This window comes from Ischnura elegans, chromosome 8 (genome assembly GCF_921293095.1).
Source record: "Ischnura elegans chromosome 8, ioIscEleg1.1, whole genome shotgun sequence".
Lineage (NCBI taxonomy): Eukaryota > Metazoa > Arthropoda > Insecta > Odonata > Coenagrionidae > Ischnura > Ischnura elegans.
The window spans coordinates 75,276,256-75,297,192 of NC_060253.1; the positions used below are offsets into that span (position 1 = coordinate 75,276,256).

The window sequence follows — 20,937 nt, forward strand, 5'->3', positions numbered from 1 at the left end:
TATACTATATAGTTACATGGAGGAAAATTACTGGCCTTATAGTCGTTAACCTTACCTGAGATACCTGTTAGATAAATATTGGTTCCCCAATGATCTTAAACTACCGATTAAGTGTGAAGAGCATCATTCACTTATGATGACAAGGCCGACAATATTCGATCATATATTCGTCGTACACTGCCATTCGGTCGTGCAATGAGCATAATGAGTTTCATTTTCCATTCGCTCACGCTCCAGTGAGTTGTTTTTGCAGCTGAGATACCAAGAACATTCATACGTTTTCATGCGAAACACCTTTTAAAAGCGAAAATTCGCCTCTAACTCCTCTAATTATGATTCCTATTGACCTCGTACATAAAACTGTAAGAGTGCTTGCGTGTAGGAAACTTTTAGGTGGTACTGCCCGCGTAGCGAAGCGATGATCGCCGAAACAAATCGGTTATTATGGTACCGATGGTACCTACCGTACCTACCATGAAACATGCGGTTTCGTCATGGCTGGTCATGGCCATACGAGATTAGTGTGAAAGGAGGCCATGGTTTCGTACATTTTCGTAGTTCGTGGATTTTTTGTATCAGGTTACCATAGTTTCCTACCGCTGCATCAAAATATTTGATAATTTTTATGTCTTCCGTCACGAAGTAAATTCAAATTTTTAATAAAGTTATGGCTGAAGCTGTGGAACCAAGCCTTAAGGATATCTTTGCTGCTTTCTCGAAGTTCGGCGATACCAATTCAGACGGTAGTACGATTAATTTGAGCAAGCTGGACAAATGGTTTAAGCAAGCAAAAGTTATCGACGGGAAAAAGATAACCACCACTGACACAGGAATATGTTTTAACAAGTTTAAGTAGGTATCAAATAGATTTTTGAAATATTAACTGTTCAAATTCTCTGGCTGGGTGTGAGGTTCATCATCCATTTGTACTCCTACCCTGATTGGTCTGAGAGAACAAAAATACTTCCCAATTTTAGTTGAGTTTAGTTTTTTCCTGAGCTAGGGTCCTTCATTAAATTGCATTTGAAAGGGCGATTTTTCATGTCTAGCGATTATATGGATCCACAATGGTTGGGAACCAGTAGAATTATTTTATATTTTCCTTTGAATTGGTAAAAACTATGAGGGGTCCGGAACCAAGTTACAAAATTAGAAGTCAAAAGTTTCAAGAAAATTTTAGATCATTGTTCCAAACCTATAAAATTTCTAAGCCTTAAACAAGTCCTCTTTAGCCTTAAACATTCTACATAAATCGCTTCAAACACAAAGATTCATTCGTTCAAGAAGGAAGGTCATCAAAATACTAAAAAGGTGGCCTCTACAGTGCCAAAACATAATGCAAGATCCAGGTTCAAAATCCAACAATTAATTGAAATTTTTAAGAAATAGCCAGGAGGAGTAATGCTATGAAAAAAGTAATTTTACTTTTCCATACAAGTCCTAACATTGACATTTTTTCTGGCGACAAAAAGTAAGATAGAATTTTCAATATCTCCACTTCATGATGTCAGAACCTGAATAGGTAATCAATCATCCGTAAGAAATAATGTACTAATTACCTATGCAAGACAAGACTATACACCCTGAATGGATTATATTTCTTCCACATGTAGATCTCAAACATTCCATTATTGCGAGAAAGTAAAGGTTAAATATTTATGTGGTAACTTACACATAATGGCTTCACCTTGTAGATTGTCTTGATACATCTAACTTGAGTGCTACCTCATGGTTAATCAAATTCATTTTCCTACATTTTCCATATCGTACAGTAAATGAGGGATGCATTGGAATATGAACATCTTTGTATATATTTTTTTATTTTGTCGCTTTCCATATAATTAACGTCCAGGAAAACTAGTCTTTTCTCATTGAGACTCGTGTATACACTTGGTATATGACTATGCACTGAAAGCGAGAAGTTGTGACATTCATATCCTTATTGTAGCACAGTGCAGCTATTATAAATTTGACATTAGATAAATAGGAATTAAGAATTATAATTGCATTTTCCTAGAAATCTTTGAAGCTTGTTTTGATTAGCATTCCTTGAGCTTCATCATGAAAGCCATCCAAATGCATTGGAAAAGTGTGTTATTTTGAAGACAACTTGCATGCATGGATGTCGAAATAATAAAAGCACAATTTGCAATTCACCCACTGAATTTACAGATCCCGCACAATTGATTTCGCAACATTTGAGAAGTATTTAGCAGACTTGGCCCAAACAAAAAAAATGGAGCTGCAAGAATTGAAAGATAAACTTCTACAATGTGGTTTACCAGGAACTTCTGGTGCAACGGTAAATTAAAATGTTCATTATCACTATATCCTTCTTGGTCTTTTAAATGGCACTCTCAAAAAAAATTTCAATTACATGTATACTGATGCTAATCAATCAAATTACAGCAAGCTGTCAAAACAGGGGCAGTAGACAGATTAACTGATGTATCGAAATATACTGGTGCACACAAAGAACGCTTTGATAAAAGTGGAAAGGGAAAAGGGAAAGAAGGACGTGAAGATCTCGCTGACGATTCAGGCTATGTCACTGGCTACAAAGAAAAGGATACTTATGATAAAAAGAAGTAAAATCTACAGTTTTGGAACCCTAATAAGGTGAAAAGTATTAACTAGTCCATGAACGTAGAATGAACTATGAGTAATGAAGAGGTAAATTAGCTAATGTGGAGTTTTAACGCAGGACAGCATTCTCCACATAAATTGTAAGAAGCACTTTATTGAGACTAGTAAATCAATGGTTTTGATTAAATAAATATCATGGGAATGATAACTTTATTTCCAACAATTTAAAATACAAAGAGTCATCCTAACAGGTTACAAAATCATTCACACATTCTTCAAATATAAACTAATGCACCAAATTTTATACACCTGGGAATGATGATAAATCAATTATAGTTGCACTTTACCTAACAAAAACATTCAATTAAAAATAATTATAGTAATACAGAGTTATACAATGCATTTTAATTACCATAATGTTTTTCCATACAAAGAAAATATAGAAGAAATTTATTTTGCAGTATATTGTGTTCTATAAGCTAAGAAAGTAGGTATTTATAATAGAAGCTGGACAGTAGTATACAAAGAGCTTTAGTAGTAATTCAGAGAATTAGATGGACTTTAACAGCTGGTTCACTGTCAACTAATGTGGTGGTTTCCATTTTACACTACTGGCAGAAAATCCATAAGGTGGGCGCTATAAGTGGACACCATTAAAGTGGCAATTACACTGCATCATTTACACTGGAGAAAAATCCTCCAGAACAGTCTCTCAGCCTTCTTTTGTCACATTTCTCTCAGTTGATAATATGGACACACAGCCATACTAAGGAGGATGGCACCATCATCTCAAAATATCCTAAATAATTCTTCAAGGAATGTGACTCAATTCTCCGCAAGTCAAATGCTCTCTGGACATTTAATGAGCATTACACTACAAGCACTTGTTTACATAAGTCCTTCAATCAAACTAACCTTCATGGTACAATAATAGATACTGCGTGCAAAAGCAAGGAGAGCAACCAAAATAGGACCTGAAATGTATAATTGATTCCAGAGTCAATACAGGAACAAATAGTGTAGGAAATGGTAAAAGTACATCTACAATAGGGAAACAAGAAAAAGCCAAAGTATACATGTGATTGAATCAAGAAATACTCTGCCATTTATAAATGTTATCTGAGCATTAATATTTACATTTCTAATTGAATTTTCTGTAGTCTGAATTATTGCTACAATATTTAAATTAAAATCCACTGATCACAGTGACTGAAAATCAATCTTTAGATATAGATTTGGGATGCTATTGACTAGAGTTGATTGGAGTCAAAAACATATTGAATGTAGAGAAATCACATCCAATAAAAATACTGCTCTATCATAACTGACACTATTAAAACACAGGGGTAAGATTTTAGATACTCAAACAGCATAACCTGTAATGACATAGGCAATTGCAGTTCTGAATTTTCTAGAACTTAACTGATATATTCTTCACAAGATATTTGGCTACACTTAATTAATTCAAGAAGCATAAAAATTGGCTATTTCTAAATTTCTCAAATATTTTAAAAAGTAAACAACCCCAAGACAACATTATCAATCACTGCACCAAAATGGTGGGCAGAATGACCCAACCTAAAGTGGACTTCGATCAGTAGACAAGACAATCATTGAATACAATGGCTGATGGTGGCACCACATTTACCGATGGAGAGATGATCGCTTGCAAGCATCTATACATGATAACTGTCTATAATTGTTTTTTTTAATTAATCAAGCAGTGGGCTCAATAATTGAAGCATTCCCAGCTTGTGAATACATTAACGTCCAACAACAGCCCTTGAATAAAGATACGAGATAATTCATTACCACTCAAGTAATTATTTACACGTGATTTGAGAGAGAACTTGTATTCAGGAGTATCTATCAAAATGTGTATGCTTCAGAGCAGTAAATTCAATAGAAAATCTCATGAATGGAAAGTTTTCAATCTTGTCATCAAAGGACACAAGCCTCAATGCTAAATATTATGTAACATTTTGCAAGATTCTGGTTCAGGAAGGCGTAACCATTATGTTGATGTCCACAGATCATCCCCAAAAAAGCAAACGGAATGCTTTTAAACGACACATTAGATGATAAAAATTAAGTTCAGACGAAATAAATTTATGAGAGCATATTTCTTGGAAACCATCTAAAAAATATTGATAACATTAATGGCAATCTTTGCGGTCATAGTAAAAAAGTCACGAAACTCAAATAGCTTCATTCACGCGATCACCTTTCCAAACCTTTGATATTTGTCTTTTGAGTGCCAGACCATTCATTGGAATGCGCAAAAGAGCAACTACCTATTGGAGGAAAGTACAAGACTAGAAACAAGTAAAAGATTATCAATACTTAATCACATCATCACTTAATCCATTGACTGGAAGAATAAAAAATAAACATAAACATTAAAGAAAATGGAGCTTTACTGCTATGAAAATTGTTGTTGAAAAAAAATGTTGAGATAAAATTACCGTAATGAACACCAGGGAAGGACGATTAACCAAATGCATCATTAAAATAGGTTGAGAGGATCTCAAAATTTGGACGTGATAGATATTTGAGTAACTAAGCATATGGTATTACTAATACAAGGCCCCTGTGTGCAAAATTAGATCGTTCTGCACATGTCGTCACTTGAGTAGAATTTATTTATAAGGTAAAAATATTGTAAATGAATAAATATGTGGGGTAATCAGAGCCTTGACTTTAAATAATAGAGCTCAGATAATTTAATTTATAACAGTGTCAGAAGAGTGTCAATGGAATGCACGTACTCTAAAGTACAGCTATAACATTTGTATTTGATTGGAAATTGTGGATTTGTGTGCTCTCTGAATAGAAAGCCTAATTAACAACAAAATGAAACAAACCACTAGGATGTCCAGGTAACCTAACCACTATGATAACTGAAATCGAAGATATTAGAACTGTAATCACTTATCGTTTCGCACTAATTGTTGAGATTCGATGTAAAGTTAATCACAACTGGATAATAAGGCGGCTCATGGAAACAAATAAAGCTGTATGTCAGCATTTTATTAGGGTATAAATGCAGTAGTTATTAACTGGTAAGAGCATATTTGAAATGCTATGTGTTTCTGTAGCACGCGCAATTATAGTATCGCTTGTCAAAGTGAGTAAACTAACTTTATAACATTTATTATTCAACCATTGCCTATTCCTCAAAAGTAATGTGTTGCATTGATTCTGAATCATTTCTTCCAAGCGAATATTGCATATAATATATTTAAGTTACACAAAGTAATCCACTACTAATATGTGCAACAACAAACCTCACATTGAAAAGGTTAACAAATAAGGATTACGATGATTTTGATAGCCACTCCTCTCGTTTGGTTGAATCTAAATGTATCATTGTTCAATAAATGGTATTTATATAGAAGTTTCATATTTCATAAATTTTATTTCTCCATTATTTTACTCTCATACTGAGTTGAGGTGAAAAGGCCACAAAAATGCTTATATAATTCAAATATAATTGTTTTCTTCTCACACATCCCATGATTGTAAGCATACATAGAAGCTTTCACAATCTGTCCTGATTCTAAAATAATGTATAATAAGTTTGCCTTCTTTGTCACTTCCATTAACACATTCAGCGCGGAGCATGTCAACTGATGTGGTCCCGACCAAGCCGAGATATGGAACACATCAATCGACTTGCTCTGCTGGTCAGGCCGGGAGCCCTTTCTCCGCCCCCGTACCTGACTAATATCCACTTCCGAGTCTTCCGATCATGTGCATGGCCTTCGCAAGCTTCCCTCTTTCGACCCATGTGTGCCATTTGTAAATATCAGTATTTGAATGGAAGTTATTGCACGAAAACCTCTATTTTTCTTTCTTATTTCATCAGCCGATTCTGACGACTTTCATGAATATCGGGCCCACATTGAATGTGTTAATGGTACTGATTGATCAGATGGAGATCTAAAAAATATTTAATTTTTCCTTGTGAATGTAATCAATGATCCTTGACTTTCGACAAAATTTTAAATACCCTTAAATGATATCACCACCTGATGCACAACAACATACCAGGTATTAATAGTACCATTTTTAAGCAGATGGATACAAATATCTATAGGGTATCAATCATGAATATTATGAATGATGTTATGTAATTAATTATTTCAATTAAAAAAATTGCTACAGAGAGAGAGTTCCATCATAGTATCACCACTTATGCATTGATAGTGTGATTACTGATCAATACTATTAATAAATAAAATTGTAGTTACTGCATGCAACAACATTAAGAATAAATAACCAAAATAGAGGTTTACATACCAACATAAGCGACATACAATCCACCATTCTCAGAAGCCATTTTATATGTACCCACCTGAAAAAAAGAAATAAACATGTAAGAAAATAATGCTAAGAGAAAGAAAAAGAAGATAAGCATTTCTTTTACTTACGGTAACTCCAATTCCGACTGCCAAAAATATCAGTCCAAATATGAGGAACAGAATTCCTCGCCCTCGAGAAAAATCTGGGCCAACAGATGACCTATTGTTAATGGAATTTAATTAGAAAATGTTTTCTAAAAAGTAATATGATGAAACTTGTGCATGCACTACAATAAATGAGATCCAAATAAGCTAAATACATAAATAAAATAAATAAACTACAAAAAAAACTTACACTTTTCTACAATGTGGGCATCGAGCAAGTGCATTGCTCAAGGTATTGAACTGCAAAAGAAAATAATAAACAGTTAGACACAAATTCAATGCAATGCTTAAAAGCATCTCAATTGTATGGCCTAAATATTTATGGAAGTTTTCCATTACTGCTGTTCATGCGATGCGATGGTGGTTGGCGTAACATGGTGAAACTCCTTCATGATGCACAAAGGTTAATCTGGCCAGATGATGATACGCTGTATTGAAACCGGTCGCAAATATATTTTATTTTGTGAAACAGCTAAGTCTTTTCTTAACCTTTGAGCAACTGCTGTTCATAATCACCCCAATTAGTCTTTAAGTTATAACACTTTATCATCACATTAAAAGTCTTGCTTCTAAAGGACACTATATATGGTGAATTATCATACAAATGAAATCATTCATCGTGTATAACGGAAAAATTTGTGAATAAACCGTCATGTGCTTGATCATTCAGTGAAAATTTGAAACTTGTTCTATTTTGCTCACATGATCCTGTGAATGATCACGTGATCATTCAGCATGATCATTCGCATGATTACACACCGTGTATAGCGGTATTAATACACGCCATCATGATACAATCCATGCTTGCTATACTCACCCGCTTATGAGAAAAAGAACAACTTAATATTTTAATGAATTGAGCGCTATCCCTAAGGCACTGCCTTTAATTAGGCAATGAATATAAATTATTAACCTTTTAATTACTTAAACAGTTTCAATTACTAAATCATTGTTTGATAGAATCAATTAACCACTAATAAAAACTTTTATATGCAGAAGAAATCACTTCAAAACAGTCTATTGATACATCAAAGTCAATCAAAGAATAAAAGGCAAATATAATTTTTGGTTCTTACAAGGAAAGTGTCATGACAATGAGCGCATGTGACTCTGCACATTCCAGGCACAGGGGGAACAGGCGGAGACACTGGACTCGGAGCAAGGTTGATTATCCTTTTACAGTTGTTTCTAGGGCAAGCAATCCTTTGTGATGAGCTCTTACAGATGAGCAAACAGTTGCAAGGGCATCGAACGTATTTCTTGCCAAGTGGTGCATTCCTAATGGGCTAAAGGAGATAAGAGGAAAATGCAAATACATGATAAAAAAAAATAAAAAAATGCAAGTCATCTGTAGTTAACACCACTTTGCACATATCTAGACTCTACAATAAAAAAGAAACTTCGAAATATGACATTTCCAACTTTAATCTAAGCATAAGATACAATAATTTCCTACCAACAAAATGTGATTTCTTAATCCCCAGACACCTAAGAGTACTAAGTATGTCACTATGTAATACGTTACACCAGCATATCACCATCAGCAGTATATAGGAGGAGGGCTGGTGGGAGGGACACCAAAATAAGAATATGTATAAAGAAAACATTGAGTACCGTAGTCTGAATTGATGAATTATGTGCGAAAGCAAGACTGCAGCATGTAGAGAGACTTCATTCTATACTGTGATTGATTATACTTGTTTAAAATAAGATAATTTACCCTTAATGTTGGCCATTGCCCCATTATTCATCCATCATCTCAAGTTATAACTGCATTAGGCCAAGCCTATGCATAGAGTTGGTAAAGTCCTCAGAGGCTTATATTATGAGGGGACTAGCCCCCCTCAGTTTGAGGATCTCCATATGTCACCGTTTCATCACCATATTTTCTTAATTTATAAATGCAAGCGAGGCGAGGAGTAAAAAGCATGCACATAGTTAAAAAATAGTGTAAATGATGAATAGTATGCTACCTTGAAACAAAATTATTGATACTGAACTAGCCACACCTTTTTATGATGAGTACTGATTTTTGGCATTCCGAATCTTCCAAGAATCACGGTTAATTATATCCTAATTCAATTGCACCCAACACCAACTATAAACGGTTGTTTCAAAACCCCAATTTTCACATGCTAGCCTTCTCTACTATGACTCCTGGGTCTTTTCTTCGCTAAGCCTAAGTATACCAGTGAGAGAATACACATACACTAAATATACACTCACTTTACACCTGTACAAGTACATATACAAAAACTACTAAATTATTAAAAATTCAAAATTTTTAATAAAATATGGGGGAGGTCGCGACTCTGGCTCAGGTGGTTAAACCCTCCAATTGCTTCCCACTAACGATTTCCAATCCTCCAAAAAAAAAAAAAAAAAAAAAAAAAAAAAAAAAAAAACCAAGTACACAAGCCTCTTCTATTCTACCACTCACTGGGAACCTTCATTTTCTGATTCTTCATATTCTGATACGGTAGATTTTTTGCATTCAAAGGGGCGATTCTTTCAAAAAAAATCTATCAACCCCGCCAGAGATAGAGCAAGAAGCCTAAGGCATTCCTCTCTCATTGTATCACCTCAATGAATATCATATGTGTGGATTCCACAGGCCACTGAAAGGCACACAAGCTGTTTCTTCATGTCCAAACTGCATTTGAGTAACCACGACAACCCATGGAGAACAAGCACTCTTCAGATAGATTTCGTGCTTTCCCGGCGAATGGACTTGGTAAAGAGTTCTCGGGATCACCACCGGGTCAGGAACTCCATATCTGCCAACGTTTCGATGACCGAGTCGGACATCGAAACGTTGGCAGATATGGAGTTCCTGACCCGGTGGCGATCCCGAGAACTCTTTACCAAGCACTCTTCATCTTGAGCCTTATGTTAAGTCTATCAAAGTATAACTATTTATTTAATTTCAATTGTGTAAGAGGTTAAAAAATTAAGAGACCTGTAATTTCCACTGGCCTACTCCATCGCTTACTTCTTAAGCCATCAACAGTGAAAAATCATAGCCTTAATAGATAAGTTGACAATGTCATGAAGTCCTGCGGAGCATGTCACCACATCTCAATAGCTCCTCAGCCTTGCGCATATATCTGGTTTCTTTTTTATTTAAATTTAGTAAGCCATTCCTTACCCTAATGGGCAGTTCTCCCGGTACATGAAATCTAAATGCACCACCAAAATCAAGAGAAGTGGCTGGCAACTTCTTTTCATTTTAAACATTGTGAGGGAATGACTGAATGAGGAAGATATTTTTTTATGTAACCTACCCTTCCCTTTACTTAAGTCCTAATAATATCACTTAACAGCAGATGGTGAATTTAAACCGTGAATGATGGTGAATCAGTTTCAACTTTCTTCAACAACAGTTTACCCCAGCATCCACCAGGGGAGGATTTACCATAGAATTTGGGAGAGATCATCTGGGCCTGGGGAGTATGGAATACACCTAAGAAAAGAGGCGCGTTTTTACGGTACGGAGTGCTACACTCTACGATAAATACAACTCACACCTATTTCACGTCTGGGACTTGTAGCCAATACATTAACATATACACTCACTTTACTCCTGTTTAAGTATACAAAAACTACTGAATTATTAAAAATTCAAAATTTTTGATAAAATATAGGGGATGTCACGACTCGGGTGGTTAAACCCTCCAATTGCAGAGCTGTCAGCTTTGCGTATCATTACAGACCACAATTCTAATTTTTTATACCATAAGATGCCATTGCATTGTATGTGTGTATAATCAGTTTAAATAAAACTTTGCATGTGACTTGATTATTTTTTTACGACAAAAGTAAAGGTATTAGTATCGGAGGCTTTCGGGAGCAGCTGCTTTTGCGCTTTGTTAAGTGAGCTTTCGCCGCCACTGCATTATGCATCATGAAGCAATAAATGCATCATTCATTCTACAAAAGTGTACGTTTCAAGAAAGTAAAGGTAGCCTAAGATATCTTTTGTGCCCCCCTTGAGTTTTTTCTGTGTCTGTCACTGACTACAGCATTTTTCTTAGCTTAGGTTACAAATATAAATTATATGAGTCTATGTTATTTAGTATTAAAGTTATCACTGCTTGTCTCTAAGAGAGGTCTTTCATGTGGGACAGGCCAGCAGAAGTTTTAAAGATGTAGAAAATTGAGCTTATGACCTAATTTATTGTTGCAAACCTTGGTATGTATTTAACCCTTAAGAGTGCGGGAACATTTTTATACGTTTTGCAAGCTCACTGTGACATTTACCCAAAATCTTCATTACCGGCTGAATATCTTGCACTTGGGCACTTTCCCTCACCCTAAGGATAGATAAGGGGCTTTATTCTACCAGAACAGCCCTCATGGCAGGGGGTCTCTTCTGGACTAGCTGGCAGTTAAAAGCGCGAACTCCCACAGCCCAAGGGTTAAATCAGTCATGACACCAATCAAAGTGCTCCAGAATGAAAAAAAATCAGAGGTCCTTGAAGCAGAAACAGATAAAGCATCCCATGCAAACATATGCTTGCATAAAATATTTTTATGCAAAGGCATGAAGCTAGGAGTTTAATAGGCAAGTCTTTGAGTGTAAAGACATGAGGCTTGCAATGTGACTTCTCAGTCTCCCAGCTCAAAAGGCACATGATCCTAAATATAAAGGTTCACCCACAGCCTAGAATATTCGGGGATGGTCGGGTTTTATCGAATGCTTAATTATCCACCGATCTTCACCAAATTTAGGATTTATGACTTATTTAACATTATAAACAATCTTAGCCATGGAATAAAGCGCTAGCACAACTATTTAAATATGATAAATACGGTACATATCTTGATTAGGAAGTGGCTACTTTTACGAGGAGGCAGCCATCTTTTTTGACAGAAGACGATCGAAAACAAATGATATTAATTAGTAATGGCAGGGAAATTTCGATATTTTAATCTGCAGTTAACAAGGTAACAGGCCTGTGGAGTGAAACAGGGGTGCTGGGGTGGGACGGTACTCAGGCGGGATATGGGCAATTATGAGGGGAAATCTTTCGGTCCAGGGCACTCCTATGAAAAGACATTTTGGAAACCAGTGATAAAACGATTCCCCGTTCCTTTTAGTACAACCCGTCCTACCCAACCCGCCCGGGCAATCCTCCGTTTGGGCACTCATGCGAAAAAACATTATTTTTATCCATCTCAAATCTCCATTGTTCAAACTCCAAATAATGTTTGAAAAGCCTCTTCTTTGTTTATGATCGTCTTTTGTCAAACAAGATGACTGCCTCCTCGTAAAAGGGTCATTCCATGCCAAATCATCACAGCTCCCAACCCGACCGTCTCAGATTTGCTTGAAATTTGGTAGGAAGTTGAAGCACATGAAACTGTGCTCATACACAAAATTTTAACCCTCAGCCATACACGGTATTCATACAGCAGGGTTGCAAACATGACAAAAAATGCAAAATTTTCCCTCACATGCTCTACAAAAATAAATCATAACTTAGGTAATAATTGTGGTAGAAACTTCCTGTTGGTCTCATTTTAAAGCTAAAGGAACATGGTTTCTGTAAAAAATGTTAGATTTTAAGATACCGATTTTTTTTATTCCGAGGTCACACCATGTGACCTTTGACCTCGAGTATCTAAAAAAATGTATCTTAAATTTTATTCGGAAAAAAATATGTTAGACAGTTAAATGCATTCTATCTTTGGTATAAATTTCATTTTGGGATGGCTTTGGGAACAGGAGTAAAAAAAATCGTGAAAACATCATACTTCACATTCAGTGGAAAAACTTAGCATTTATATATAGAAATTACCTGAATAGAATTGAATTATGTACAGAATAAAATTTAATGCTCTATACAACACCCAGGAAGAAATATAATCAAAAACTAGTTAGTTCCTCCTCCTCTGAAGTGCTTCTTCTGAACTCAGAGTGTCAAAAGCTGTTAATTTGTAAGTTCGCCCAGTTGCAGTACATGGATCGACCCTAGCGAGAACTTGTTCACTTGGAATATTAAGAATGCCTGGCTGGTAAGGATACACATATGATGGTGATGGTCCTTTGGGATGTAAGAAACTGACCAAAACTTCCTGTGATGCTACATTCACACTCATGACAAAACCTAACCACCACGCATCACTATAGACACAAGTCAAAAAACCTTTAATTTCTTCTAGAGACAATGTTTCTTGTGGAATATTTGTTTCATGCACATCACTGGTGGTGTCTGTTGCAAACTTCTTTATTATTAATTCATTCCTTGTTCCTGGAATGAAAGTTTGAAATGTTTGAGTTCCAGGTATTGGTCTTTTTTTTCAAGTCGAGTGTGTAGCATCCTCCCATTTTCCATTATTTCTTTTTGACACACATAAACGAAGTTCTTATTCTTAATATTGTCTGTTGCCCAGACAAACATTTGTCTTGGAATCAAAATTTGATTATTATAGATACGTTGTAAGCTTGCGCTAGTGGCTAGCCTCTTCAGAGTTCCACCCAATCCATCACATGAATTCTAGCCATGAGATGTGGCAAAGAAGTGCCACTCGGCTGGAATCCCAAATTCAACTTTGTGTTGTATCAGGTTTGAAAATTTTTTCCTGTTTTTGTATTGGCCTGCACACACCCCAATGCTTAGGGCGTAGAGAGGCAAATTTTGTACTGTTCTGTCTGTTTGAAATGCATGTACACTTCTGCAAGGTTGTTTAAAATTAGCCTCTTTTGTATTTGTTCTTTCACACCACTCATTTTCACACACAGTCTTTTTTGCCAGGCATAATTCTGCTGACATCATCATTGGCGTAAGTGCTCTTCACAGTCTCGGAAACATCTGGATCCACGCTCCTTCCTGGTTTAGGATTTGGTGTTGACAAAATCCCACGTTCTTTTACTAATTGCTTTGCTTTTCATATCATGTGGATACCATCTAGTGGAAATTCTTGCTCGATTCTTTTGATACTCCAGAGTTTAGGAAGACGGGTCAAAATTGTTACTTTCTCACTTTTCATAGTAGTTTCTTCACAATTTTCTTTTAGTTGTTGCAAATGTCATCACAACTATGATTGTTAGGCACGGATTCTTCAGCTGGAATCGGAAATATCTTCTCTTTTACGACTTTTGCAATTTTAATAGCTTTCTTTCTGCAGTATGGCTCTTCCTTCATTCTCTTCCTCTTGTTAGGTGATGCACCAATACTACTCAGACTTTCATATAATGTTTATAAAGCAGATTCAGTCCTGAATGTGCTCAATTCCATATCACTTTCTTCATCAACTGATATGCTTGGTTCTTCATGAGGAGCATAATCAAATATGTTAATGTCTTGCTACAGTTGTCACAAATCATTTGTTCACAATTGACATGCGATAGTTTTCCCACCATCCATGGTAGCACTTTCCTCAATTGTTTTCTACTGCATTATGCCCTTTAATGTCAAAAGAGTTGCAGCACTATGTGTCTATATACTTCTTATCCATTACCACACACTTATTTAAGTTGTCAATTATTATACACACTAAGTAGTCCCTTGAAACACACGTGAACTCCACAGAAGCTCGAGAAAGACTTGAGCTTGCTTACCAGACTAGTAGTGCACTGACAGAAAGAGAGAGAGAGCTAGAGAATTTTGAACTTGTGTGATGGATGTTTTATACAGGAAGAGCATAAAATGTCAAATGAAAATTTAGCGTACAATTTGTACACAATGTACAAAGGATTTCCAGGTTATGGTGTGGATGCACAAATGGTATAAAAAATGTGTATGTTGTATAAAAATTTGGCTTATCACAATTTGTATGCAATGTATGCTTTGTATACAATATGCACTACCGTACATTGTATACATTTTATGGACTCACAATATATGCATATACAATGAGTTCATTTATGCAAATGCAGTTATGCAAATGTACATAAAATGACATTGTACACATCCAAAATGGAAATTGAGTATATTGTATGCGATGTACTCATGTATGCTTTAATATACAAAAGCATATAAATGTATGTAAAATGTGTACATTGTACACAGCCTGTTTAGAACTTGTGTACAACTTTTTCATAGGGGATATTATTTTCACTCATGATTCAATAATTTTTTTACTCCTGTTCCCAAAGCCATCCCAAAATGAAATTTATACCAAAGATAGAATGCATTTAACTGTCTAACATATTTTTTTCCGAATAAAATTTAAGATACATTTTTTTAGATACTCGAGGTCAAAGGTCACATGGTGTGACCTCGGAATAAAAAAAATCGGTATCTTAAAATCTAACATTTTTTACAGAAACCATGTTCCTTTAGCTTTAAAATGAGACCAACAGGAAGTTTCTATCACAATTATTACCTAAGTTATGATTTATTTTTGTAGAGCATGCGAGGGAAAATTTTGCATTTTTTGTCATGTTTGCAACCCTGCTGTATGAATACCGTGTACGGCTGAGGGTTAAAATTTTGTGTATGAGCACAGTTTCATGTGCTTCAACTTCCTACCAAATTTCAAGCAAATCTGAGACGGTCGGGTTGAAAAGTCCACTTTTCTGTGATGATTTGGCATGGAATGACCCAAAAGTAGCCACTTCCTAATCAAGATATGTACCGTATTTATCATAATTAAATAGTTGTGCTAGCGCTTTCTTCCATGGCTAAGATTGTTTATAAAGGTAAATAAGTCATAAATCCTAAATTTGCTGAATATCGGTGGATAATTAAGCATTCGATAAAACCCGACCATAGCCGAATTTTCATGCACCCCTAAAAGACAAAGGGTACACTGGTGTGATAAAATGGAAGAATGGTACCCTGGCATCTGATGAAGTGGTAGGCTGGCTATGAATTCGGGCATATTTTCACTCTGAGATGATAATGCTTATATAGATGTGATTTGAATCGCATTAGCACTCATTGCCTCTACATTAATTAAATATGTTTGGTAGAAGATATTTCTGGTCTTGGAGTGAAGAATATTGAAGTCTTTAAAGAAGAGTGTTACTTCTGCTCATACCTCTGTAATCCAATGCTTAGCCATGAGTTTCTCCTCTGGCAAATCAATGATTCTAATAACTTAACTGAGGGTGAACTGTACCTAAAATCTGAAATCTTCAATGTCAAAATAGTGAAAATCATAAATTATCAATAATTGTACTGTACATATTAAAAAAATCTTTGTTTTCTTTCAATCATCTGGTGTTTGCACATAAAATTTATTTATAATCATACTTTATATTGAAGGCGTACTACTCAAAATTGAAGCTTTCTAGATATAGTTGCTCTGTTTGCCTATAAGTGACACCATAATTCACAATAAGGGTTGCATTTATGCCCCAGATAGGCTCAGTAGAAACCCCATCTGACTAGAGACTTACTTGGAGTTCAATTCTATGACTGACATTTGAGGGTCTATTACATCATTACAAGGTTTACCTGCAGATGGTACAGACCATAAAAAATTATAGAAGGAAAGAGAGGAGATAAGTAAAAACACTATGCATAACACCACGCAGCCTCAAAAGGGAGATAGCCATTCTAAATATGAAATCATACATCAAAGTATATCAGTTGGAATATAATTCCAAATAGCCTAAATTCACTATTATTGAAAGCACCCATGCCATCTCTCAATTGATTTAAGTCCTCAGAAACCATGGAGAAAGGTTAAGTGCCAGCACAATACCACACTAAAAAATTGGCTACGAGATCCAGTGCAGAAATGTCACCACGGCTTTTTCATTACATGGAAGGATCACCTTTTCAAGAGAACTATGACTTAATACGGCAAGTTAAAACTATGAGAACACCATTTATGCAATATCATTACATAACATAACAAAAAGTATATAACAATTCCTTTCTGTCATAGTGTCCAAGTTCACTTTTGAGTGCCCCTTAAAAGCAAATGCCCAGTTTATCCAACCTAGAATTTAACTTTGGGAGCAAACAAAACCTTCACCATAACACCTTACCCACTTTTGAGGCATGAGAATTATCGATTTTCTGGCAAAGAAACTTATGGCTAGGCAGTAAAATACTGAAGTATGATCAGAGGTTTCTTTCTTCCTTTTAACGTTCAATATTCTTCACTTCATGACAATAAATAACTTTTGAGAATATGTCCAAATGAAATGCAAGGCAATAAACATTAATGCGATTGAATTCACACCTACATAAGCGTTATCATAATACAATAGACACCGGTACTATGGATAAAACATACAGTATAATCCATAAAAAAACTGCAATGTCACGAATAACGTTGACATCTGAATTAGTTTGACAAGAACGTTGGTAGTGCTCGTAAGTCACCAAAAGTACTCACTACTAATCAGTTACATAATTAAGTATGTATTATCCACGAAAACGCTAACTGAATAGGGAAATCTGCTAAATTCGTTAAATACGCGAATGTCCTACCGTTTATTAACTTTTGAAGGCAGATATGCATTTGACCCTGACGGTATTTCAGATTAAGACAAAGTCGTTCCATGGCATCTATCCTCACAAAAACGATAACATCATTGACAATGTAAGGGCTGGAGGATAAAAGCCTAAACATTTGGAAAATGTGGGGTTCAGTTAGGGAAAGAAAACTTAAGGCGTTGATATATTGATACGTCAAATTTAAACTGAAATATGACTTACTGTAGCTTCGTTACAATGGCTACATTTCACAACATGCTGATCGCGTTTCCCAGAAATGTCAATCATTTCTTGGCATACACGACATGTAACCATTGGTACCCCTCCGGGCGTTGCAGATCTGTATGGTGGTGGTAATTCATCAGGCCCAACTGGGGAGACAGTAGTGGACGAATCTGCAATAACTAAAGTGACATCGATTAAAACACAGTGATATATTTATTAACGCCACATACGAATATCGACGATCTTTCTTATCGACATTAGGGTAAACAAAGATAGTATAACGGTCCTACGGTCACGAACATCCGATGACTGATATATGATTCATACTTCTCCGTATTTACATTTACGGAGCAACGGATAATATCCAAGTGATAACTTTCACTTTCAGTAAAAATTATTTCAACAATAAGTTTTAAACAATGTAGACACATCGATAAACTCTTATGTCAGCTGACTACAACCAAATAAACTTAACTCGGTAGCGTTACGAAACAACATAGACGAGACACTTTTTGGATCGCTAAATCAAGTATATATACTTTAAAATTCTTTAAACCAATAGATAATATAATTAGTTATCTTACCTTGCACTTGATCAGATCGTCTGCCATCATAATTCCCCTGAACGTCGTTTTTTAGCAAAGGTTGCTTCTCTCCGCTCGGCATATTTGATGACAGAAATGCACTTGACAAATGAAATGCCAATCACGTGAGTCTGTCTCGTAGGTGGCACCACCGAAAGAAATTTGTTTCCCTGTGGGAAGGCGGGAATTCAAACTTTTGATAATGGGATCCATAGTAATGCGAAATTGATTCAGGGTATATCAAGTAAATTCTCTGATAAATTATGTACAAATTAATTTTTAACAAATTAATGTCATTAAACTGAAGAAAAAAATATGAAAATATGTAGTACGTATGCAAATAAAATTTCCATAAAGATACATAACATTATTTTCAAAGAGCAGTGATTAATGTTTTTTAAATAATGAATTTAAAATTATATATTTTCCTAGTGACTAGAAATGTTGTCTTGTATTATCTTGTAAAATGAAAAACCTTAAACCCATACTGCCATCTTATTCAATCGAATGAGAAATTACCTGAAGTAGATGATTACCTAGGTTTGTTACCATGGACGTATTCAGCGGGGGCAGCAGGGGGTAACTGATGCAAATGCTAATTTAGCTAAAAAAATTCTGAACAAATTTTATTTAAATCCAAGAAAAATGATATTAGTACAAAATGCGTAATTTAAATGAAAGTATATTTTTTTCGAGCAAATGATTTTAAAAACTAGTAATTCGCAGCTATAATTTTCATGAAATCCTGGTCTTTTATTTATCACAACTTGAACGAACACGGCTTGCTCCCTTCTAGTTTTGATTCTGGGTACGCCCTTGTTTGTTACATTGATGGATGTTAGCTGTTGGTAGATTTTCCAGGGGAAAACTGTCTCCTGACATTCTCGGAAACGCAAAATGCATAAGGCCAGCAGGATTGGAGTTTCCATGCCCCTTCTTCATCTATTTCCATTGCCCTCCTCTCTAATATAGATTTCCTCTCACTCACGGGTCTTACACTGCGCCTAGGGGGGTAAGTTTCTTTCTCTGAGACACTCAATATTTTGCTAGTGGTTATGGAAAAATTGGCAACGCGATTATTTTTAGATTAGTGTGTACTTGCCCCTATGAAAAATAATAAAGAAATACATTCTTATACAATATTATAATAATGTAATATAATAAATTAATACAATTGTATAAGAATGTATACAAATTTTATACAGGTTTACTCAATTTCTTCATAGGAGTGAGTTCTAAGGAATATACCCTACTGATTTGTCTCCTTAATTTAACAGCTTGAAGTTGTACGGCAGTCACTTACCCCATTGACTAAACTTGTACAACTCACATCACAAGACTAAACGATGAAGCCTCTTTAATAATGTTCCCCTCTCGGGAGCTGTCTCGTACCACAAGAGGCCCTTGGCTTGAGGCCTCCTATCAGTGAATAATGATAATATAATAATGCAATATTGCGGACAGTGATCGAACAACAATCAAAATATAGAGCACTTCATGAGTAATGAATAAAAAAATATGCAGTCACAGTTATATTTGTTCATTTTACAGACAAAAAAGTTCCAATTTTTCTTTCAAAAAATATTTTAAATATTAAAAATTTCAATCAACCAACAACCTGACGCGGAAGAAAACCCTGGAGAAATGCAGAGATCAGACCATCGCCGCGGAAACCTACGCTCTAACAATATTTTAAATATTTAATTATATTTCAATGTATTTCTGAGCTTTCGCTTTTTTGTGAAGATTTATTAGCCATCAAGCCACATTAATTTTGAAATTCACTTCTTAAAAATGTAATCAATTCTATTGGATTAAAAATATTTGATCGGAAGTAAACTTCCATCGTGATATTACCCGTAAAACACCCTGCAGCGAAGAGATACTCTTTGATCTGTCATCTTCTAATCTTATGTAAAATTTCCCATCTTGTTGACTCTTCATAAATTAGCACCATGCATTTCACATACATGGTGTATCAAGCATATCACCAAGGATGAAAACAATGGCAAATTTGCCACCTCCAGTCGGAACCGGACGTGACATAACATTTATGTAAAACATGTGGCGCTTCAAGAAATACATGAAATGATAAGTTATTCTTCAAAATATATGTTACTGTTGAGCAGAAAGAAAGTAAGAAACAAATTTAAATGAAAAGGAGGATTATATCTACTTATTTTCTTAATTATCTATGTGATGACGAAACACTACGATAAAAACGCCTTAAGAGAATTTTTACTTTGACTTATGTTCGAGAAATTGATATCGTACCCGAAATTATAATTTTTTGCGTACCTCTGTTAAAAACGGCAAGTAATGGAGGAAAGGAACTATAATGCGTTAATTGAATAGCCGCTGACTATTAGGTTAGAGCAGTGGCGTAACTATGGGGGGATGCATCCCCCCAAAGCGTCAGATAAATAAAAAAATTATTTAAAAACCTTGTCTGGATTTGATATATAATAACTTCATCTGATTAAAGTTAAATTTTAAGTACCAAAATGTTGTAAAATGCATTTTCAGGCATGTAATTTTTCAAAAATTTTCCTCGACTCCCCGTTTTCTGGGGGCGTAGTCCCCACTAACCACCCTCATCCCCACCTGGAGCCCCCACATCCCCCCAAAGCATATTCCTAGTCACACCACTGAGTTAGAGAAAGAAATTTGAAA

General features: G+C 35.3%; 2 protein-coding genes across 2 annotated transcripts; one reads left to right on the plus strand and one right to left on the minus strand.

Annotated features, from left to right (window-relative positions):
• The first annotated feature begins 576 nt into the window (after positions 1 to 576).
• On the plus strand, positions 577 to 2,794 carry LOC124163473 (tubulin polymerization-promoting protein homolog). The gene is made up of 3 exons (XM_046540397.1): positions 577 to 852; positions 2,173 to 2,302; positions 2,410 to 2,794. The coding sequence occupies exons 1-3, from the start codon at positions 668 to 670 to the stop codon at positions 2,590 to 2,592; spliced, it is 498 nt and encodes a 165-aa protein (XP_046396353.1). The 5' UTR covers positions 577 to 667; the 3' UTR covers positions 2,593 to 2,794.
• On the minus strand, positions 2,780 to 18,401 carry LOC124163472 (type 1 phosphatidylinositol 4,5-bisphosphate 4-phosphatase). Its single transcript, XM_046540396.1, has 7 exons — positions 18,265 to 18,401; positions 17,678 to 17,859; positions 8,132 to 8,341; positions 7,246 to 7,295; positions 7,020 to 7,110; positions 6,889 to 6,943; positions 2,780 to 3,560 (listed from the first exon to the last, which is right to left on the minus strand). The coding sequence occupies exons 1-7, from the start codon at positions 18,344 to 18,346 to the stop codon at positions 3,475 to 3,477; spliced, it is 756 nt and encodes a 251-aa protein (XP_046396352.1). The 5' UTR covers positions 18,347 to 18,401; the 3' UTR covers positions 2,780 to 3,474.
• Positions 18,402 to 20,937: the final 2,536 nt, after the last annotated feature.